Source organism: Ictidomys tridecemlineatus, chromosome 11 (assembly GCF_052094955.1).
Source record: "Ictidomys tridecemlineatus isolate mIctTri1 chromosome 11, mIctTri1.hap1, whole genome shotgun sequence".
Taxonomy (NCBI): domain Eukaryota; kingdom Metazoa; phylum Chordata; class Mammalia; order Rodentia; family Sciuridae; genus Ictidomys; species Ictidomys tridecemlineatus.
The window spans coordinates 19,785,137-19,809,449 of NC_135487.1; the positions used below are offsets into that span (position 1 = coordinate 19,785,137).

The 24,313-nt window shown below is 48.1% G+C and overlaps 1 protein-coding gene across 1 annotated transcript in view; it reads left to right on the forward strand.

The window, feature by feature from the left end:
• The first annotated feature begins 284 nt into the window (after positions 1–284).
• Oprd1 (opioid receptor delta 1) overlaps positions 285–24,313 on the forward strand; it is a 45,104-nt gene continuing 21,075 nt past the window's right edge. Inside the window, exon 1 of the mRNA XM_005317702.5 lies at positions 285–837. Within this exon, the coding sequence (XP_005317759.1) occupies positions 611–837 (227 nt within the window). The 5' untranslated portion in view covers positions 285–610. The remainder of the gene's footprint in view (positions 838–24,313) is intronic.

Genomic DNA, 24,313 nt, shown 5'->3' on the forward strand with positions numbered 1-24,313 from the left:
GGTCGCATTATCTTAATCTCCCCGACAACTCTCTGAGGGAGGTAGGGAGGTTTTCCTCATTTTACAGATAAAAAGAATGAACTTGAGATGGTTAAGTGACTTGCTCAAGGTTACTCTGCTCGTTAGTGCAGTAGTGGGAGGCGGGCTTCACATCCAGGTTCTTCTGACTCCAAAGTGGCAAGGGGGCGGGAGGTGAGTCCAGGCTGGAGTGGGGGCGCACTCGAGCCCGCAGAGTCTAACCAGAGAGGGGGCTGGAGACTCCTCGGCCCAGCTCCGAGCCCGAGCCAGTGGTGCAGCGCCCGCCCCCGGTTGCGGGCGCAGGCTGGCGGACGCCTCCGGGCCACGTGGTGCGCGCGGCGGGCGCGTCCGAGGAGCCCGTAGCAGCTCCTGGCTCACAGCGCTCCGGGCTAGGCGAGCGGGAGGACGCCGTGTGCTGGGTCGGTGCTGGCGGCAGGGCAGGCGGAGGAGGCGCAGAGAAAGCCGGTCGGCCAGGACGCTGCAGCAGGCGGCGTCGGGGCCGCAGCTTCGGCCCTTCGTGCGCCCCTAGCGCCAGGTTCCTGCGCCCTGGGCGCACGGTGGAGAGGGACCCGGAGTCGATCGCGGGGCCGCCATGGAGCCTGTCCCCTCTGCGGATGCCGAGCTACAGCCCCTGATTCTCACCAACGCCTCGGACGCCTTCCCCAGCGCCTTCCCCAGCGCGGGCGCCAATGCGTCGGGGCAGCCGGGCGCTCGGAGCGCCTCATCCCTCGCCCTGGCTATCGCCATCACCGCGCTCTACTCGGCTGTGTGCGCAGTGGGGCTGCTGGGCAACGTTCTTGTCATGTTTGGCATCGTCCGGTGAGTCCACTGCGGGCTGGCGCCGCGGGATTTGGCCCCGGAGTGAGGATTGTGACCACGGATTTGGGACCTGGGCCTCGACTCCTCCAACCTTCGCACGAGGTCCAGAGGGGAGGGTACTTCTTTTGAGAGTGGACACAGAAATGAGTGTCTTGTGTGAGTGTGTGTGTGTGTGTGTGTGTGTGTGCGCGCGTGTGCGTGCGCCCGCGCTTGCTTCTAGAGCTTGCCTAACATTTAATCATTCGTTTGCATCCCCTTGCTTCTGCACCAGGGTTGTGGGACAGTTTGGCAACAGTTTGTGCCTGTCAGTTTGCGAGTGGGTGATTGTGAAAGTAAGAGTATATGTTTAGTCCTCTGAAACCTCAGGGGTGGGCGGAGATGCTCTACAGTGCTTTGGGCCTTTGGGGTAGACTGATGAGTATGGACATTGTCATATTTGCACCATGCTTGGGGGGTGCACTTACCAAGTCAGATTTGGTAACTATGTTGGGGTCCTCGTGTTGGTGTTTGCTTGTCCCAAACCATCAATTTGTAGTTCTCTCTGAGAATGAGATGTCGACTGTGATGTTTCTTGTCAAACCTCTGAAACCCCAAGGAGAGGTGTCATCCAAAGTGGTTTTGGGCACCCATCTTTGTGCAGCTACATATGCTTGACATTGGAGAGCCCATGGATACAATGGTCAATGGCTGTGGGCTGTCTAATAGACTCTCTTCTCCCTTCCCCAGTGGCCATCTGGTCAGGAACTCTGGATATGACTCAGAAAAGGCTCTGATCTCCTCATAAATGTCCCTCTCATTTTCTCTTTTCTTCTTTAAAGTCTTTTTTCCCCCCCAAGACAGCAGTGGTTAGTTGGGCAGCAGTGGAATTTGTGCTTTGACCTCCTCAAAGTGAGGTTCTCTTCTTAATATTTGCAGAATGTTCTGAGATCTTGTCAGTCTAAAACATCATCAGTGTTTCCCAGAAGTGGCCCTCCTGATGTCACCCTGCCAGCTCAGATCTGGGCAAAAAAGATTGAGAGGAGACTCCCATCCTTAAACAAGAAAGATGCCCTGGGATTTGCTGCTGTTTGAAATGGGTCTCCCATGCTGGTGGATCCAGGACCTAATCCTGAACTTTTCTGGGCAATGGTGTCACCAGGTTGGGAAGAGGACAGATCATGGGCTCAGTGGTTAGAGATGTGAACCATGGTCCCAGCCCAGCCCTGAGACCTATGCCTTATTGCTCCTGCCTCAGCCGCCATCTGCCTCGGTTTCCCTGTGGAAGAACAGAGACCCAATCTCCTTGGTTGAACAGTATGAATTTCAGAGTGTGGGGGCTCTGCAGGGAAGCATGTTGGAGCATCTCATGGAGTATGTGGGTCTCAGGGGTCTTTGGCATTGATGACCTCTTTGCTCCTCAGGAAGAGTGGAAGGTACAAGAGTTTCCTGAGCCTTTAGTGACTCATCACCAGCTACAGTGGGAAAATTTCCCCAAGCACAGGGAGGGCTGATCTTTGCTTTGTGTTTTTGTCAGTGAATTTCCCCACTCTTAAGAGTTGGGCTAACGTGGGTTTAATCCCTGTTCTGCCACAAACTGGCTCTGTGACATGGGCACATCTCTTAGCTTCTTGGAGCCTCTGTTTCACCCATAGATGGGGAGATAATAGAACCTCCTTCAGCAGGGTGGTTGTGAGGTGTCAGTGAAGGGGTGTATCTAATGCAGCTGGCTTGGTGCCTGGACCCAATAAATGGAAGCTGTCTGTACAATGAGGAGGAGGAATTTTCCAGATCCTACAGGATCCAGGGTTGATTCAAGAAGGGAACACGAGGGAGGCACTCATCTTAAGGTGGGCCTGAGAGTGGATACAACTCGGAGAGCTACATGCTCTCTAGGGGAGCTCCAGAAGCTCAAGTCTGGGAAAAGCTGAGAGTCAGTTTGTTCCCATCTCCAGCCTTTTCCCCAGGGCCTCTGGCTGCTGGGCTGATGAGCACAGCTTTCCTAAGACCATTGAGCAAGGGAGGGCCTTCTGCTTCTCAGGGACTGCTCTGGGGGAGGCTCTGGGCTCAGCCTGCTGGGTGCATTTCCAACCAGCCTTTTGGAAATCAATAGTCAAATGTATGCAAATGGCATAGCTGGCTCCATAGGTCCCCGTGTTGCTGCATTTCCCTGGCTGTCTGTCTATAACAGTCTCTGGGTCTGAATGAGTTAACGCTCACCTATAACCGTGTGCGGTAGGCATTAGGATCACCATCATCCTTGTCCTCATTTTACAGATCAGATGAGGAATCTGCTGCTCATGGAGCTGCCAGGTGACTTGTTCTTTGTTACTGCATCTGGCACCAGACTCAGAGCTAGAGCCCTAATGTTATGACTCCAGATTCAGAACTTTTTCTGAACTACCTGGGGTAGGGGAGAGTCAAAGCATTGCATAAAGAAGGTTGGGAGAGTCCTGCCCCTCCTCATGACATGGATCCTCAGAACATGCTGGAGACCCTGAGAACTGGGACCCTATATGTTATTGAGCCCATACATTTCAGACTGCTGTCCTTAGGGGTGGGAGGAGGATGGGGGCTGAGAGGCAGGCTCAGCACAGGGCAGTTATCTAAGGGTTGGCTTCTTCAGAAAACTCCCAAGAGCAGTGGAGAGTGGGCAGCCGAGGATGGAGGGAAAAAATCCCCTGGTTCCCTGAAGGATTCCTGGAGCTCTGAGCCACCTGCGATTCCCTGGCCACCCATGCCGGGCCTGGCACAGCCAATAAACAAGCCCATGGATTGGTTACATAAAGAAGTGATTGAATGAATTGTGCCAATCAGGCCTGAGCTTCGGCAGCTGAAGGCCGGGGAAGGATCTCAAGGGAAGATTCAGAAGGACCCCTGGGGCAGGAAAGCAGGGTAGTGCAGTGGGCAGAGCTGGAGTCAGACACGTGAATTCAAATCGGCTGACTGCTTGCTGTGTATGTGGGCTAGCCGCTCCTCTATGAAGCTCACCCCCCACCCAGAAAGTGGGAACAGCAACAAGCCCTCCAAGGGCTGGGATGAGGCTTAAAGGAGATGAAGTATGAAATCTGAGCCTTTGAGACCCTGAGCCCTTTGAGAACAGGGAGGGCTCTGTGTGAAGGAGTGAAAAGAATTAACTCGTTCAAGGAAGTTCCAAGGATGCTGTGCTGGATGCTGAGATCCATCCGTGAGGAAAAAGGAAAAAACCCCAAATGTGCAGCTGTGCGAAGGGCTTGTGGGGTGGGAGAGGGTCTCGCCTAGTCAGAGATCAGAGGTGCACTCTTCAGAGCTGCAGGATGAGGAGACAGAGGTGGAAATGGGGACAATGACAGGGAGGAGGGCCTGAGAAAAAGAACTAGGAATCTCAGAATGCCAGAGCCCAGTGTACGGCTGCACTAACCCCCTCCTCACTCCACGACCCACCCGAGGAGCCCACTCATCCTTCTGGGTGCACGAGAATCACCCTCTTAGCAGACAGCCTGTGTGGTTCCCAGGAATGAGGTTTCCATGAAGTGCAAGCCGGATTTCTCAGGACAGCTGGTCCCCAGAGTGGAGCATCACCACCTGCTCTGCAGTGAGTCCAGCCCACCAGGGGACTCCAGCTTGGGGGTGCCCCGGGTCCTCAGTGCAGACCTGGACAACCGCTCCTTCTGGGCAGAGCCAGTGCCCTCAGCTGTGCTGACATCTCAGAGAGTTTCCAGCAGTGGTCCTTTGGGTATGGTGGAATTGGAGGGATCAGAAGACCCTTATCTTTGGCAGGTGACCCCCTGTCCCCTCCACTTCCTGCCCCAAACTTTCTGGTTCGCCCATCCTGGACTCTAGGCAGAAGAATGGAGTCAGTATTTTCCCACCTGGTCTGTTCTAAAGGCTTCCTGTCTCCCTGCCTCTACCTCTCCCCATCCTGGGTTGGGCAGGTTTGCACCCTACCGTCTCTACCCTCTCCCAGTGTCCTCTGTCCCTTTCCAGCCCCTCTGTGTGACTGTTTCACGTTGTAAACTTCTCTGCCCCTTGATCTCTCCTCATTCTGGGTCTCTTCTGGCTTTTCTCCTTGTATCAGATGCCAGTTGAGGTCTTTGGCAAGCTGGCTGGACTCCCTGAACCTCAGTGTCTTCATCTGTCAGATGCACCACCTCATAGGTGCTTGGGTCCTCAAGATTGGATAAGTGATGTTGGCGAAGCAACTTGTTTTCCCTGCCATCCCAGGTGACTGCCACACACAGCAGGGAGGATGGGCCTGGCCAGATGGCAGGGGCTGTGGCAGGGTCACAGTGAATAAGGGGTTCTGGTTGTCCCTTCGGTCTTCTGAAGTGTCAGGGGGCTGCCGGGAAAGGTTCTCAAGGATTAACTGCAGAATTGGGCACACTAAGTCCCTGTCTCATTTTGGAGGCCCAGCCTGTGCTCTTTTGTCTATTTCTCTCTCCCCTCTTTCTCAGGTTAGGGTAGGGGCTGTTATGGCTTGGATGTGAGTGTTCCCCAAAAGCTCACATGTGAGACAGAGCAGGAAAGTTCAGAGGAGACAGGATTGGGTCGTAAGAGTCTTAACCCAGTCAGTGAATGACTCTCCTGAAACCGAAGCGGTGGGGTGTGTCTGGAAGAGGTGGAAATTGGGGTGTGGCTTTGGGTATATGTTTGTATCTGGCCAGTGGACTCTCTCTCTGCTTCCCCATCACTGTATGAGCTGCTTCCAGAGGGACTTTCCTGCCATGATGTTCAGTCTCAACTTGATCCCTGAGGAGTGGAGCCAGCCTTCTGTGGACTAAGACCTCTGAAACTGCCAGCCCGCAGATAAACTTTCCTCCTCTATAATTGTTCTGGTCGGATCTTTTAGTCACAGCAGCAAAAAAGCTGAATAAAACAGGGGCCAAGGGTCTCCAGGCCAGGAGAGATTCTGGTGAGAAAACAGTGTCACGTTGAAGGTCACAAGCCAGAGGTGAGCTAGTACTGGGTGGGTCTCAATCCCAGCTCCCCCACGTCCTGTTGGTGTGGCTTTGGACAAACAGCTTAACTTCCCTAAGCCTCATTTGCTCATTTGAAAAATTGGGAGGTCGTGATTGGTAATTGGGGAGATGAAGTGGGGTTATGCATATAAAGGCCTCAGCCTAGCACCTGGCACACAGTAGGCCCTTAATGCTACATCCAGTGTGGCCAAACTTGCGGTTCCAGGGAGGGGTGAAGGGGGATAAGAAAAAGCCTCATACGCACAGATGATTTTGAAGATAAAGCTGGAGTCCGTGGAGGGCTGCTCTCTGAAGGAGAAGCAGATCTAAACAGTGACGCCAGCAATCTTTCTCTATACATGTCTCATTATCAGGTGGATGACTATACGAGCATTATTCTTTGTATTCAGGAAAATTACAGAACTAGAAACACCAATGCAGCTTTTCCACATTTGCAATCCTCAGTTGCAATGTGCACTGTTGGGAGATTTGTGTAGCTCTCAGGGAGGCCCGTTGCTTAAAGTTTCTGTTAAGCAGGTGCAGGAGCTGCAGAGCTGGTGACAACGTTGTGGTTGTCTAGCAGGAGAATTCCTCTATCCCTGGGAGCTATGCGCTTGAGTTCAAGGTTGAAGCTAACAGGAGTCTTGCAGAGCCTCCTCATGCAGAGCTAGGCATTCAATGCCTCTGCACAGAACATTCCTAGGCACTAAGCATGCCACAGCCATGAGGTCATCAGAGACCCTCAATCTCAGTCACTGTTCTCCTATTCTCTGTCTCTGCTCTCCACACTTCGATATGTGTCAGTCCCAATTAACCAGTATACCTGCAGCTGCCGCAGGTGGGTAGAGTGGGTGGCTGTTGAGGTCTGATTATCTTCATTTCCTACCTTGCGCCCTGTCCTTTGTCTTACATGGGCTGCACATTTAGTCAGTCAACAAACATTTGCTGATATTGACCCCTGTGCAGGCTCCTAACACAGCCCTGCCTGGGAGCCCCTGGTTAGGTACAGCTTCAGGGACAGGTGCAGGGCTGTAGGGTCCAGTGCAGGCACCTGAACCAGACAGTGGTGGCAATGCCTGGGACCCAGTCATGGAAGGGGAGCTGAAGTTGGTTATAGGGAAAGGTGGAGGCTGAACATTCTAGAAAGAAGAAACAGCTTGGACAATGAAAGGCCCAGTGGATGATGAGCGATAGAGAGGGCAGGGAGGTTCACTGTGGCCAAGTGGACAGCACTGGACAGGGTGACTGCGCTGATGGGGAGGCTTCAGGGACAAAAACAGGAAAGGCCTCATGAGCAGATGTCCTCCTCACTGTGGTTGTCAAAAGCAACTGCTGTGCCCTGAGTGGGTTCTGGGTGCCAGTGATGAGCCTGCCACCTTAATTCCTGCCTTCTGAAATTCCTGAGGAGGTACAAATGATGGAGGAACTTCATGAGCCAGCTCCAGGTAATCGCAAGGGGTCATCTGGGGGTAGGGGACAGAGAAGGACTGGAGACAGGCCTGGTGTGGCTGTGCTGAGGCTCCAGCTGCCAGCCCGGATGTGGGTGCTGAGACTGGGCAGGCCCTTTGGTCCCACGGTAAGGTCGGTCATGCTGGGAAATGAGAGCACTTTGGGTCACAGGCCAGAAGATGAGAATTTGGGAACAATCTGTGCAGAATGATGTTCGAGAGGATGAATCTGCTGTGGGGGTGGACTGGATGGGGAGAGGCTCCATGTGGGGGAACCAAAGAGGCTGGTGCAGGGCCGTGGAGAGAGCTCATAACCTTGGACAGGTCACGGAGACTCTGGCTCAGCATCCTGTTTCCGGAATGCAGTGCTGCTTCCTAGCAGGAAGGCGGAGGCTGGGCCCCGGTGACCTCAGGTGAGGCTGAGCAGGGAGAGCAAGCAGCAGCCCTGGTCCTGTTCCCTCGGCATCTCTTGGCCTGCCACTTCCTGGGTCTCGGGTTCATTCCCTGGGGAGTGTGTGTGACTCATAGACTCACCAGGAGGAGTCACTGAGTGGCCTCTTCCTGAGCCTCTGCAGCATGAAAGAGGCTTCTCCAAGCTGCACCACAGACCTGCAGCGGGAGCCTTCTGTTCCCGTTCACACATGAGGACACGGGGCTCCGAGGGAGCCAGTGCCCCTCGCAGCAAGAAGGGCAGAGTCAAGACTTGAGCCCAGGTGCTCTGACTCCCCAACCACTCACCATCCACTCTGCCTCTGCCAGCCACGAGACCCCTGGGGAAGAATGGAGGCCAGAGCTGGGGATGTCTGGCCAGAGAAGCAGGAAACGAGGGTGGGGAACGGGTCAGAGTTGTCTGCTGACCTCCGAGGCCTGTATGTGGGGTGTGGAGGGCTTCAGCACAGAGCCAGGCATTTAGTATTCCATCCATGTTTTCTGAAACTCTGCCTGTCTAGGAGAGGGGTGAGGCTTGCTTCTCATTCATTTGGTGGACATTTATCAAGCCCCAGAGAACTAGAATTACTGGGATGGATGCTACAGGGAAACTTTATCAACTCAACATTAGAAATTTTCTTTTAGAATGAAGCTAACAAAAGGTAGTTATTTCAGACAACATGGAGAAGTCTAAGTTGAGACAAATGTTACCCATCACCCTGCCGTAGAGAAAAGCTTTGTCATTTTGATTTCCTCTCTTTTTCTGCCCTCTCCCCGCGCCCATTTTAATGAAGTCAGAATCACGTCGTGAAATTGGGATCACAGCATATGTGCTTTGTATAGGTCTTTTCACTTATATCACGAGCATGTTCTCATTCTTTGAAAATGTGGTTTCTGCAGGGTGCACACTTGTGATTCTAGCTACTTGGGAGGCTGAGGTGGGAGGATCACAAGTTAGAGGCCAGCTTGAGCCAAGTAGCAATATTCTGCCTCAAAATAAAAGAAAAAGAGCTGGGCATGAAGCTCATTGGTCGAGTGCCCTGGGTTTAATTCCTAGTACTGGAAAAACAAACAAACAAATAGCAACATGATGTTTGGATTTTTGATGGTTACGTTGTATGAATCTGCTCTATGGCAGGGAGGGGGATCGTGTTATTTCCAATGATATGCCAATCTGGTGCTGTTGTGAATATTTTAGATCACATTTTGTGCACACCTTGCATTATTTCCAGAAGAAATGATCCCACAGCCAAAGCTTTCCAACCAGGTATGGGCTGCTGTGTAATGCAGGGAGCTTCCCGTTGTTGAAGATATGCAAGCAGGTGTTGGAAAAACCATGAGAAGGAGAGTTGGCGCTGGAGATTCAGTGGAGAAAAGACAAGCGTAACCTAAGGCCCTTCTCACTACAGCTGAGATTCAAAGAAAAATGATTTTCAGATGCTGTGACCTCAGGATGCCCCCACCCCCAGCAGATGTCTGGACTTGAGAGGCAGGGGGCTGGGCAAGGGTAAGGAATGATTTCATTAACCACAGAATCCTAGGACCTGGAAATCAAATTGGCCACCCAGAATATCACAACAGGCACACACAGGAAGAGGGATAATCGCAGGGTAGAACACAAAGCTGGGCTTAAATTAGCAATTTGCCATCAGGCAGTCTGTAGCGGTCCTGTTACCAGTTAGGGGTGTGGGGTGGGCTGGGGTTTCTGGGTTGTGTGCTACTGATTTATAGCTGCTAGTGCAGCTGCAGAAATCAGCGGCTTTGTCTCTGGCCAAGAAGGATGTGTGTGGAAAGAATCTTGTCCTGTACAGCTTTTCCTCCTGTTTCTTGAAAAGTGGAAAGAACTTGAACTTCAGAGTCCCATGAGATTAAAAAAAAAAAAAAAAAAAAAAGCCTTATTAAACACACACACACACACACACACACACACACACACACACACACACGGAACTCCTTTTCCCCGCATAGGTAAACTTGTCACCAAGGCCTAGAATGGTGGAGGACAATTTATCTAAAAACACTTTATTGAACACTTATTTTGGGCCAAGCATTCTGCTTAGAGATGTATCTATAGTATATCTTATCCCGTTTGATCCTCACAGAACCCATAAAAGGGGAGTGTCATCCCCATTTTATAGATGAGAAAACCTGAGGCTCAGAGAAATGATGCAACATGCCCAAAGTCTCAGGGTCAGATGGAAATCAGAAGAGTGTCGTTCTGAGCCCAGAGCCCACACTCGAGACTGTTGCCCTGTCCTCTGCCACCGTTTATGTCAATTTCAGCCCCTCTAACTTACAAATAAGGAAACCAAGCCTTGGAATGGTTCTGTCTTTTGAGTTGGTGGCCACGGGAGGACTGGAACTCACTTTTTCTAATGTCGCCCCCTCTCTCCTGGCATCACTTAGCACACTGGGCATCATCTGAGCTCAGGGTGGCCGGGCATGGTAGTGCTGGGAGCATGAGAAGTGGGTTCTTGCACAAGGCAGCTGGGTCTGGGGACCGCTAACGAAACCTTTTAGACCTGCAGAGCCCCAAGTTTCCTGGAGTGGAGCCAGCAGCTGGAGACACAGCCCCCTCCCTCAGAGGCAGACATGCTGGGCTTCAAGTCCAGATCTCTTGGGCTCAGTGAACAAGCCTCTTTTCTCCTCTGTGAAACGGAGATGACAGAAAAACATCTGCATCTCAAGGTTGTGGCAACGTCTACCTGACAGCTCCTCCTAAGTTCCAGGGACAGTTCCAGGTGCTGGGGACGCAGCCACGATGGAGATTGTCACTGCCCTGGGGGAGCTGACATTCTAGTGGGAAAAGATAATAAGCAAGTAGGCCAGGGCCACAAACCCCAAGGTGAAGGGAGATGATGCCTGGTGTTGGCACAGGCCTGGCCCCAGCAGGAAGCCGTAGGTGCTAATGATGTCTTTGGGCTGGTTGCCCGGCACTTGGGGACCAGAGTCAGGGATTAGCCAAGGGAGAATCTGCTTTTCCTGATCAGACCAGATGCCCCTGCAGGACAGATGGAAGTCATCTGTTTCCCTTGGTTATGAAAGCTCATGTGCCCAGAGTCCTGGGAAGTGCCCCACATCTGGTGATTTTCCATTCCTCCCTTGGGGAGCAATGGAGCCATTCTGCTAAACAGGGCAGGTAGCTCTGAGACACTTCCTTCCCTTGCCCAGGCCTGGTCATGCCAGGGAGGAGAGTGCTCCCCGGCAAAACTGGCATATCGACTTGGCATAGGTTACCACCAGAAACAGAATGGCTGCGCTCTCCCTGGCACTGACCAGGTGGCAGCACCTCACATGTGTGATCTCATCTAATTCTCTTAGCTCTTTGAGGTTTTTCTTCGTTTAACAGATGAGGAAACTGAGGCTCAGAGATAATTCACTTGCCCAGAGCTACAGATGGGAAGTGGTGGAGTCAGACTCTGAATTGAGGCCCCTTGATTCCCAGAGCCCAGGCACGCAAAATGTCCATGAAGCAATGTCCATGAAGAAGGCTGAATTCATACCTCCCAATCCCTACTGTGAAGCAAAGCACTCCTCTGTACAGCCAGGGATCTGGAGAGGCTATGGAGCAGAGCAGACTTATGTGTTAAAATAATAAACTGTTAATGAATAAAGCAAGAATGACACTGTTGAGTGCCAGGCAGAGAGACGGGACATAAGAAGTACCATACAGCCGAGCATGGTGTGCACGCCTATAATCCCAGCAGCTCAGGAGGCTGAGGCAGGAGGATTGCAAGTTCGAAGCCAGCCTCAGCAACTTAGCAAGGCTCTAAGCAACTTGGCGAGACCCTGTCTCTAAATAAAACATAAAAAGGGCTAGGGATGTGGCTCAGTGGTTAAACGCCCCTGGGTTCAATCCCTGGTACCAAAAAAAAAAAAAAAAAGAACTACAACCCAACATGGCCAAAGGCCTGAGTCTACTTGAGCTTTGGGGAACTGATTTTGATCTAATTCTGTCTACTCTGCACCCCTGGATGAACCCCTCACTTCTGTGGGCCACAATTTCCTTCTGTGATTACAACGGGAATATGCTGAGGCCCACCTCCCGGGCAGGGAGGGTACAATTTGAACAAGAGTATGTGTATGAAGTGCTCTGCCCAGGACTTTCCTGGCCGTTTGTCCTCAAAAAGAGTCCCTTGTGGGGGACGGGTTGAGCAAACTGTGTCACATCCACATATTAATCACAAAGACTAATAAACTTGTGGGCATTCTTTTTATATGGAATTGTGGGATCGGATCATCAACTTGGCAAAGAGAAAACCCTCAAAGTCATTAAAAACTTGGAAATGAGCCAAGTGCAGTGGCACTGGCCTGAAATCCCATCAACACAGGAGGGTGAGGTAGGAGGATCCTGAGTTCGAGGCCAGCCTCAGCAACTTAGCAAGACCCGGTCTCAAAACGAAAAATAAAAAAAAGGGCTGGGTCTGGGGCTCAACGGTAGAGCGCTTGTCCAGCAGGTGAGAGGCCCTGGGTTCCATCCTCAGCACCACATAAAAATAAATAAATGATAAAAGTATTGTGTCCAACTAAAAAATAAATATTTAAAAATAAATAAATAAATAATAAAAAGGACTGGGGCTGTAGCTCAGTGGTAAAGTGTCCCTGGGTTCAATCCCCTGTCCTAGAGAGGGGAAAAAAGGCATCTGTCTGTACAGGAAGCATTAAGTGCAAATCTCAAATCTTTAGGACACTTCGATGAGGTATTAACAATGTAGTGTGCCCAATTTATAGGTGAAGAAACTGAGGCTCACAGAGGAAAGATGTTTGACTGCAGCCAGCCCTCTTGTCATCCTGTCACCTTGCCTCTCATCACCTTGACCCCTCCATCAACCCAGCCTGGTGGTGGTTGTCATTGCTTTTTACTGGATGAGGGGACTGTGTGGCTCCCTGGCACCAGCCTTAGCCTGGAGCAAGGGCTCTGGGTCTATATCAGTCACGGTCCTATCAGAGTAAAAGGACCACTGGGACATATTTCTTTTTTTTTTAAGTATATATTTATTTTAGTTATAAAAGGACCTTCATTTTATTTATATTGGTGCTGAGAATCGAACCCAGGGCCTCACACATGCTAGGCAAGTGCTCTACTACTGAGCCACAACCCCAGCCTCAAAATGGGACGTATTTCTAGGCGTTGGCTTCTGCAGTCGTAGGGTCTGAAAGGCAAGCTGGTATCTGTAGGGCAGGCTGCGGGGCTGGACAGCCTCAGGCCAGAGAGGGTGCTGTGGACCTGTCCCTGGGTGGGACGTGTGCTCCCTCTGGAGACCTCAGTGTTGTTCTTAACACCTTCAGCTGATTGGAGGAGGCACCCCAGATGGCTAAAGAGAATCTCCTTTACTTAAAGTCAACGGGTCCGCAGTGGGAGCCCCATCTACTAAGAGCTATCACAGCCACGCAGGGGGAGTGTTTGATTGACGAGCTGGGGACTGGAACCTCACCACCCTGACACGAGTCAGATAGACTTGGGCTTGGTCCTGGTACTACAGCCTGCGGGTGGTGTGACATTGGGAACATTTCTTGGCCTTCTGACAAATGCCATGGTTGTGCTCTCTGTGGTCAGTTGTTAAATTCATGGATGTGAATCTCCAGTGCTTGTCACTTAGGAAAAGGGGGAACTATATTAGCTTATTTTCTGTTAATAATAACACAATACCACAGACTGGGTAAGTTACAATGAAAAAAGGTTCATTTTGGCTCATGGTCCAAGGCTGTGGGACCACATCTGGTTGATGGCCTTTTTGCTGGCGGAGTCTTCGAGTGGTGCAGGGCATCACCAGATCACATGGCAAGAGAAAGGGAACATGGGTGTGTATTTGTGTCTCCCTCCTCTATTTTTTTAAATATTTTGTTTAGTTGTAGTTGGACACAATACCTTTATTTTATTTTTATGTGGTGCTGAGGATCGAACCCAGGGCCCAGCATGTGCTAGGCGAGCGTGCTACCGCTGAGCCACAACCCCAGCCCCTCCCTCTTCTTTTTTTTTCTTTTACTTTTTTTTTGTGTGTGTGTGGGGGGAGAGGGGGTCCTGCTTTGTTGCCCAGGCTGGCCTCAAACTTCTGGACTCGGTTGAGCCTCTTGCCTCAGCCTCCTGAATAGCTGCAACCCCAGGCGAGTGCTACCTGCTTTTTCTCCCTCTTATAAAACCACCAGGATTCAATCATGGGGGGCTCCCCTTGATGACCTTATCTTAATTAGCCCCCAGAGGGCGCCCCCAACACCATATTTGGCCTATTACCATCCTCCTAATGCCTCACAATGGGCATCAATTTTCAACCCATGAAGCCTTGGGGGACACACTTAGTCCATATCCAAACCACAACAGAGACACATACAGAAACAGATGGTCATGAAGCAATGTTCTATAATTGTGGTGCCAGGGCTTATTTCTGAGTTGCTTTTCCCTTTACGGGTTGCTGCCTGAGGGCAGGATCCGTGTTCATTTATCTATCTTGTTTTCTGGTTCAGTTCCTGACCCTAAGGGAGGCATTTACTAAATATTTCTTTTTTGGTAATGAGGATTGAACCCAGGGTTACCTAACCACTGAGCCATGTCTCCAGCCCCTTTGTAAATTTTCTTTTCTTTTTCTTTTTTTTTTAAATTATATGTTTTGTTTTATTTTTTAATATTTATTTTATTTTTTTTTTAGGTGTAGATGGACAAGGCCTTTATTTTTATGTGGTGCTGAGGATTGAACCCTGATTCCGCCTGTGCTAGGCGAGCGCTCTACCGCTGAGCCACAATCCCAGTCCTTATTTTTCTTTATTAGATTATTTATTTATTCTAATTTCTTACATGATGGCAGAATGCAATTCATTTCATATTATAGATACAGAGCACAATTATTCAAGTCACTGGTTGTACACATAGTAGTTTCACACCATTCGTGTCTTTATACATGTGCTTAGGGTAATGATGTCTAACTCATTCCACTGTCATTTCTACCCAGTGGCCTCCTCCCTTCCCCTCTATCCCCTTTGACCTATCTAAAGTTCCTCCATTCCTCCGGTGCTCCACCCATCCCCCTAGAATTGCCATTATGAGTCAGCATCCTCATATCAAAGGAAACTTTGGCCTTTGGATTTTGGGGAAGGGTTTACTTCACTTAGCATTATATTCTCCAACTCCATCCACTTACCTACAAATGCCATGATTTTATTCTCTTAATGCTGAGTAATATCCCGTCGTGTATATAGACCAATGTTTCCTATCATTCATCTACTGAAGGGCATCTGGGTTGGTTCCACAATTTAGCTATTGTGAATTGCGCTGCTATAAACATTGATATAGCTGTGTCCCTGTAGTATGATGTTTTTAAGTCCTTTGGGTATAAACCAAGGAGTAGGATAGCTGGGTCAAATGGTGGTTCCATTCCAAGTTTTCCAAGGAATCTCCATACTGCTTTCCAGATTGGCTGCACCAATTTTCAGTCCCACCAGCAATGTATGAATGTGCATTTTTCCCTACGTCCTCACCAACACTTATTGTTGTTTGTATTCTTTAAAAAATAACAACAACAACAACAACAACAACAAAAACCCACAATGCCTTTATTTTTATGTGGTGCTGAGGATTGAACCCTGGTCCTGCCTGTGCTAGGTGAGTGCTCTACCGCTGAGCCACAACCCCAGCCCCTGTTGTTTGTATTCTTGATAGCTGCCATTCTGACTGCAGTGAGATGAAATCTTAGAGCAGTTTTGATTTGCATTTCTCTAATTGCTAGAGATGTTGAACATTTTCTCACCATGCACAAAACTCAACTCAAAGTGGATCAAGGACCTAGGAATTAAACCAGAGACCTTGCACCTAATGGAAGAAAAAGTAGGCTCATCATATTGGATTAGGCCCCAACTTCCTTAATAAGACTCCTATAGTGCAAGAATTAAAACCAAGAATCAATAAATGGGATGGATTCAAACTGAAAAACTTCTCAGCAAAAGAAACAGTGAGGTGAATAGAGAGCTTACAGAATGGGAGCAAATCTTTACCACAAACACATCAGATAGAACACTAATCTCTAGGATATATAAAGCACTCAAAAACCTTTACACCAAAAAAACCAAAAAACCCAATCAATAAATGGGTCAAGGAACTGAACCAGATACTTCTCAGAAGAGGATATACAATTAATCAACAAATATATGGGAAAAGATGTAAATTTTATTTTGAGACAGGTCTGGCTAAGTCCTTAGGGCCTCACTAGGTTGCTGAGGTTAGTCCCAAACTTGCAATCTTCCTGCCTCAGCCTCCCGAATTGCAAATATTTTTTTCTTTCCTTCCTCCCTATCTCCCTCCCTTCCTTCCTTCCCCAGGGATTAAACCCGGGGTACTTAACCACAGAGCTACATCCCCAGTCCTCCACCACCCTTTAAATTTTTATTTAGAGGCAGGCTTTTGCTAAGTCAATAGGGGCTTACTAAGTTGCTGAGGCTGACTATGAACTTGCGATCCTCCTGCTTCAGCCTCCTGGGCCACTGGCAGAGTCTCAGTATTTCTTAAATATCAAATTGGCACTTTGTTATTGAGATCCCCTCTGTGCAGTTGCTGGGGTATGTAATAAAAATCTTCCAGTTAGAGACGAGAGGGAAATATGTGTAGGAATCTCAGAGGTGCCCCTGGCTTTTCAGCTTAGTAATTCTTTCCTCCAGGAAGCCACTGATGGCTGCAGCCAACACAACCCTCCTCTGGGTTTCCATGGTGTCCTGTGTGTCCCCAACGAGCAGGGACCATGCACTATTTCGAACACTTGATTATTCATCCGTCTCTCTCTCTCTCTGCCCCCATGAGTGGGTGTGGAGTCAGGGAACTATCTTTTATTTAGAGTTGGAGCCCCAGCGGAGGCTGTGACACTCAGGTGGCATGCCAGTAGGTGTTTATAGGAAGGTCACATCCTGTTGCCAGAATCGCAGGCAGTGATATGTCACACTTGTGGATCCTGCTCCCTGGAGGCCTCCGTGTGTCTGGCTGCCCACTTTGTGGTCCAGCCATCTGTAAACTAAGCAGGGCCAGGGCGGTGGAGACCTGCTTGAGCCTGCTGTGGTTCTTGAACTGAACGAAGAGAGACATCTGTGCTGTTTATTGCTGAGTGGGACCCGCCTGGCCTCCCCACTCATGCTCAACTCGGGGACTCTTTATCTCCAGGTCCCTGCCCTTTATCTTCCACTGTGACATGCTCACTGAGCTTTGTTATAATTAACCACTTTCCTTCCTGAGGCTTTGCCAAAACTGAGACAGCTAATTAATTTCTGGCCTCTTGCCACCCCTGTTAAATGGTGGGCAGGGACACAGCTTGCAGCCCTGGCTGCCCAGCCGGGCTTGTTTTGCCCATCAGGAGAGCAATCACCCTTTGTCTGCAAATAGAGGGAGCCCCAGCTGGACCCCAACTGCTGGCAGTTGCTTTGTTGAAGCTATTTGTTCCCTGAAGTGGCAGAGACTTCCCCTCGATCGCTGCTGTAAGTGTGCTGTATAAAACAAAAGGATTGGATTTTTTTTTTTTTAAATATAGAAAGAAGAGAGGGTAGTGGTCAGGCATGTGGGCTCTGGAGTTTGAGAGACCCGAGGCGCAACCGAGAGTCTGGGTGAGCTGTGTGCCTTTTGGCAAATCACGTCACCTCTCGGAGCCTCAACATTCCACACCTGGAAGGTGGGACTGATAATACCTCCGTGGCGTTTGTGCAGGTTCATTGGGAGAGTGAATACATGCATGCCACCAAGCAGGGATAGTGACACAGTACACCCTTGAAATATTTTTATCCACCACTTTTACTTTTAGTGCTAATATACCATGTTCTTTTTTCCATATTTTAATTGGTATCTTATAATTGTGGGTAATGGTGAGATTTGTTGCTATATGGTTGTACATGCGCACAGTGTAACAGTGTAATTTAACTGATATAATTCCCCAGTTTTTCCCCTTTTCCCCTGCTCCCTTTCCTCTGCTCTGCTGATCGTCCTTTGATTTGATTTTCTTGGGACCCCCGCCCCGCCTCCCCGCCTCCCCACGACCTTTCTTTTCTTTCAGCTTCCAAATATGATAAAAAACATGTGACCCTGGACTTTCTGAATTTGGCTTATTTTACTTAACATAATGCTCTCAAGTTCCATCTGTTTTCCCGAAAATGACATAATTTCATTCTGGGTTTTTTTTTTTTTTGTTTTTTTTTTGGTACCAGGGATTGAACTCAGGGGCACTCAACCACTGAGCCCCATCCCAGCCCTATTTTTTGTATTTTATTTAGAGACAGGGTCTCAGTGAGTTGCTTAGTGCCTCCCTTTTGCTGAGGCTGGCTTTGAACTTGCAATCTTCTCGAGACTCTGGGATTATAGGCGTGTGCCACCACACCTGGCTCATTCTTCATTATGGCTGGATAAAGTTGTGTATATATACTGCATTTTCTGTTTCCATTCATCCACTGACAGATACCGGGGCTAGTTCATACTTCGGCTCTTGTGACTAAACATGGGCATGCGACTATTGCTACAGTATGCTGACTTTAATTCTTTAGGATAAATACCAAGGCAACATGCTGTATTTTTGATGAGGAGAGACCTTTTTTTGGGAAGATAGGAAGGGGAACAACTTTTTTTTTTGCACTGAGGATTGAGTGCAGGGCCTCACACATGCTAGGCAAGGCTCTTCTGCTGAGCTACAGCCCCAGCCTGGCGAGCCATTTTAATAGTCGTTGCTTCTGTATTTTAGGCCATAGCGGTAAAATGGACAACCCCTCTCTAATAGTCTCCTAGGGCTGCTGTAACAAATTGCTGTAAACTTGGTAACCTGAAACAACAGACATTGTTAGAAGGCAAGAAGTCTGAAATCAAGGGGTCAGCAGGGCGACGTTCCCCAGAGAAGGACTTCCTTGCCTGGTTTCTGGCTGCTGGTGATCCTCAGTGTCCATTGTGTGTAGCTGCTACTAATTTTTTTTTGTACTGGGTATTGAACTCAGGGCCACTCGACCACTGAGCCACATCCCAGCCCTATTTTATGTTTTGTTTAGAGACAGGGTCTCACTGAGTTGCTTAGTGCCTCACCTTTGCTGAGGCTGGCTTTGAACTTATGATCCTCCTGCCTCAGCCTCCTGAGCTGCTGGGATTATAGATGTGTGCCATGTCCAGCTGTCCTCTCCTTTTCTTCTTCTTTTTTTTTTTTTATTTTCTTTCTTTCTTTCTTTTTTTTTTTTGGTCCTGGAGATTGAACCCTGTGTGCTTTTCCACTGAGCCACGTCCCCAGCCTTTTTTTTTTGTGTGTGTGTGTGTGTTTTGAGACAGGTCTCACTAAATTGCTAAGGCTGACTTTGAACTTGCAATCCTTCTGCCTGGGCCTTCTGAGTCACTGGGATTACAGGTTACAGATGTGCACCACTGCCCCTGGCTCTCTCCTCTTCTTCTTCTTTTTTTTTTTTTTTTAAAGAGAGAGTGAGAGAGAGGGAGAGAGAGAAAATTTTTTTTAATATTTATTTTTTTTTAGTATTTGGTGGACACAACATCTTTGTTGGTATGTGGTGCTGAGGATCGAACCTGGGCCGCACGCATGCCATGCGAGCGCGCTACCGCTGGAGCCACATCCCCAGCCCCTCTCTCCTCTTCTTATAAGGATACTGGTCCTATTGTCCCACCTTGATCTAGTATGACTTCATTGTAACTAATTGCATCTGCAATTAGTTACAATTTTCTTTTTCTGCCCTCACCATGAAGCTTCCTTCCAGTTCTGAGGTTCTGGGAATTTTTTCCCAAGAGACCATCTATATACCCAGGGAAGTTTATCATAGCATTATTTATAACAATAAAAAAGTGGAAACAGCCTACATATCCTTCAGTAGGGAATTTTCTTTTCTTTCTTTCTTTCTTTCTTTTGCAGTGCTGGGGATGGAACCCAAGGCCTCCTGCATGCTAGGCAAGTGCTCTACCACTAACCTACATCCCAAGTCCCAAAGGAGGATTTATGAGGGAACTTTACTCAGGAGCCGTAAAGGAGACTAGACGTAGACCATAGTTTTGTTGTTGTTTTTTACGGTCCTTAAGTTATTATTTTTTTTTTTACACTTTTGCAGACTTTTTTTAATTTAATTTTTTTTTTTTAGTCATACATGACAGCAGAATGTATTTTGACAGATAGTACATACATGGAATGTACATACATCAATCATATTGTCTATTATATCTGCTGCCCTTCCTGTCCCCCCTACTCCTCCCCTCCTCTCCCATTCTTTCTCTCTATCCAATCTAATGTGACACACTTTTTTTTCTTTTTCTCATTACAACATCATATATGTATTCTGTATAACAATGAGGTTCTCCTTCCATCTTCCGTGCAACTCCCCTTCTCCCTCTTTTTCCCTCTCACCTCTCTTCCCTATTTAGTGATAGTCTTCTTCTCATGCTCTTCTTCCCTATCCCATTTTGAGTCACCCTCCTTATATCAGAGAGGACATTCGGCATTTGTTTTGTAGGGATTGGCTAACTTCACTTAGCATAACCTGCTCTAATGCCATCCATTTGTCTGCAAATGCCATGACCTTGTTATTTTTTAGTGCTGAGTAATATTCCATTGTGGATAAATGCCACATTTTTTAATCCATTCATCTATTGAAGGGCATCTAGGTTGGTTCCACATTCTAGCTATTGTGAATTGTGCTGCTATAAACATTGATATGGCTGTGTTCCTGTAGTATGCTCTTTTTAGGTCTTCTGGGTATAGTCTGAGAAGGGGAATAGCTGGGTCAAATGGTGGTTCCATTCCCAGCTTTCCAAGGAATCTGCATACTGCTTTCCAAATTGGCTGCACCAATTTGCAGTCCCACCAGCAATGTATGAGTGTACCTTTTTCCAGCACTTATTGTTGTTTGTCTTCATAATGGCTGCCATTCTTATTGCAGTGAGATGGTATCTTAGAGTAGTTTTAATTTGCATTTCTCTGATTACTAGAGATGGTGAGTATTTTTTCATGTATTTGTTGATTGATTGTATATCCTCTTCTGAGAAGTTTCTGTTCAAGCCCTTGGCCTGTTTGTTGATTGGGTTATTTGTTCTTTTGTTGTTTAACTTTTTGAGTTCTTTGTATACTCTAGAGATTAGAGCTCTATCTGATGTTTGAGGGGTAAAAATTTGTTCCCAGGATGTAGGCTCCCTATTCACCTTGCATATTATTTCTCTTGCTGAGAAAAAACTTTTCAGTTTGAATTCGTCCCATTTTTTTTAAAGATAGAGTGAAAGAGAGAGTGAGAGTGAGAGTGAGAGAGAGAGAATTTTTTAATATTTATTTTTTAGTTCTCGGCGGACACAACATCTTTGTTTGTATGTGGTGCTGAGAATCGAACCCGGGCCGCACGCATGCCAGGCGAGCGCGCTACTGCTTGAGCCACATCCCCAGCCCCCCATTTGTTGATTCTTGGTTTTAACTCTTGTGCTATAGGTGTCTTATTAAGAAATTCGGGGCCTTCCCCCACGTGATGAAGATTAGGGCCAACTTTATCTTCTGTTAGATGCAGAGTCTCTGGTCTGATTCCTAGCTCCTTGATCCATTTTGAGTTGACTTTTGTGCATGGTGAGAGAAAGGGATTCAATTTCATTTTGTTGCATATGGATTTCCAGTTCTCCCAGCACCATTTGCTGAAGATGCTATCCTTCTCCACTGCATGGTTTTAGCACCTTTGTCTAATATAAGGTAGTTGTAATTTTGTGGATTTGTCTCTGTGTACTCTATTTTGTACCATTGGTCTACCAGCCTGTTTTGGTGCCAGTACCATGCTGTTTTTGTTACTATTGCTCTATAGTATAGTTTAAAATCTGGAATCGTGATACCACCAATTTCACTCTTCCTTGCAGGCTTTTTTTTTTTTTTAAAGGAGAAGAATATGCAACAGAGACCTTACATGGTCTACAAATTCTAATTGTTTCTTGGCCCTTTGCAGAATAAGTTTGTTGACCCCTGGGCCAGAATAACAACCAGTCATCAAAATTAATTTATATCTATAGATATGAAAAGATAGTCATAGTATATTTCTTTCTTTCTTTTTAAATTGTTTTCATTGTAGATGGACACAATATATTTATTTACTTTTATGTGGTGCTGAGGATTGAACCAGTGCCTCATATGTGTGAGGCAGGCGCTCTACCACTGAGCCCCAGCCCCAGCCTGGTCACAGTGTGTGTGTGTGTGTGTGTGTGTGTGTGTGTGTGTGTGTATGTGTGTATATATATATATATATATATATATATATAATCTTTATTTATGTCTCAGTATATTTCTTAAAAAAAATTTTTTAGGGCTGAGATTGTGGCTCAGTGGTACAGTGCTTGCCTCGCATGTATGAGGCACTGGGTTCAAGTCTCAGTATCACATACAAATATATAAAATAAAAAAAAAGTTTATCAACAACTAACAGAAATATTTAAAAAAATTAGTTATAGATGGACACATGCCTGTATTTTATTTATTTATTTTTATGGGATGCTGAGGATCGAATCCAGTATCTCACATGTGCTAAGCAAGTGCTCTACCGCTGAGCCACAACCCCAGCCCAAGGTCACAGTGTATTTTTGAGAGGAACAGCTGTCTAACAGTGTTACAGCAAGCTCTTCTTTCTATAAAATGGTCTTCATGGTATCTGTAATGATGGCTTATAATGTTAACAGTGGTTTTAAAGCTTTCTTTATGAAATGTTTTTTTTTTTATTGTTGTTGTTGTTGTTTGAACATTTTATATTGAGCAGCTGCTATTTTTGAGAGCCAAAGAAGCATTTAGGGCTAAAATTAATTCTGAATACTCCAGCGTCCTGCCCTGGATTTGGTCAGGGACCCTCTGGGTTTCAATCTGGGCTGAAGCTGTTTTGTGTTTGGATCCTGAGAGGCCACAAGTTGGATTTGACTAAGTGTGGATGCTATTGTGTTTTTGTTGTTGTTGTTTGCTTTGGTTTAGGTCTCTTGCCCCCACGTTGACCCCATGGGCTGTTGTGCATAAGTGGGGGGAAAACCCTCAGTCTTGTTACAAACATATTAGCTCGCTTGGATAAATGATCTGAGTGAATGCTTCTACAGCGCTGAGTCACTTCAGACTCAGGGCAAACAGGGTCAGGCCCAGGCGTCCTGCAGGGCAGCGGGGTTGGTCCAGGTTGAGGTGGAGGAGGGAGGAAGGACAGAGAGAGGGTGGGGGAGAAGCAATGTCCTGATTGATGTCTTTGGCCTGTGACTCCTCCAAGGATCAGGGCACCTTGACACTGGCACCCAGGGCGCCTGAGCTGACTGCTGGGACACAGTGTGAGGGGGACATAGCTCTTGCCTGGAGGCTGTCTTGTCCAGTGGGGGCGGGGGTAGAGTGTGTTCATCCCACAGGTGTGATGGGAGCTCCTGCTCTGGGCCAGGCACTGCTGTAGCGTCTAGACTAGGGCATGAGTAAGACGAGTACCAAGGAGACCACAGTCCCCGAGCCCCTAAGAGAGAAGCTGAAACAGAAGCCCCAGAATTTCGGGGACAAACACTGGTCTGAGTCTCCCCTCCCCCGCTTTCTGACTGCAGCCTCGCACAATGGCAATCTGCTGTCTGTAAACTGGGGATAATAAATACTGCCTACCTCGTGGGGTGCCTGGAGGATTAAGTGCTATAAAACGCCCTTCCCAGTGCCAGGCGCACAGTAAGTACCCAGCAAATGTTTATTATCTATTAAGAAGCAAAATAAAGCTCAGGTGTACATAAATCTAGCCAGAGAAAGCCCTGGCACAGAGTTATTGTCCATAAATACTGGACAGAGGTGTACATTTGGTTCTGAGCTGATTTCTCCTGGCCCCAGGCAACCCACCCCATCATTGTACCTGTGACATTGTTCTGAGGTTTCTTTCAAACCCTGAGGCCACAGGAGCATCAGGGAATGTGTGAAGAACAGCTGGACTTTGTGGAGCAAACCCACCCTGGACCAGCTCGCTTTACTCAGTCCTGGCCTCCGGACTGAGCCTCTTGCAGGGGCCACTGTTTAAAAAGCTGAGACAGGTGGCAAGGAAGCCGGGGGACGTGAACTTCTAAGAGCCTGTGCTCTGGAAGCCAGAAAGATCTGAGTTGGGATCTTGTTGCTGTCCCTTCCTACCTGCGTCCCTTTCAGCAAGCCATCTCTTCAGCTCACCTGTGGAAGGTGTCTGCATTAACCCTCAAGGTTAATAGGATGAATGAGATCAGGCTCTTGCTGTGCTTGGCTTTGTGCACCTGGCACCTGAAGGAAACGACACTCTGAGAATATTGTTCAAGAAGCTGTCAGACCAGCGCATCTGTGCCTGGTGCACAGGAGGGAGCATTTCGACCTTCTGGGCTTCAGAAATTAAGATGTCAGCCTCTCTGACCAACAGCTCTGGATTCCCTGGGGAGAAAGTTCTTACAAGGACCTTATTTGTCATTCTGCATGAGGCTATTCAGCTGGCTCTCCAGAGGCCAGAGGCCTGGGGACGAGTGTAGATTGAATGTAGCCCTGACGGTGCAGGCCTGTGGGCAGAGGGACTCACTCACCCAGCACACCCGAGCTGTGTCAAGTTGAAAGAAAATTAATAGAAGTGGTGATGATCTTCTGCCACTGGGCTGGTTTGATGGAACGTGGAGTGGATTTAGGGCTTGGAAATGCACGCACAGTGTTCCACCACTTGGTGTTTTAAGTGAAGGAAGAGAGAGATGGTTGGGAGCAAATGCCCCAGCAGCTGCATAATTCAACAGGA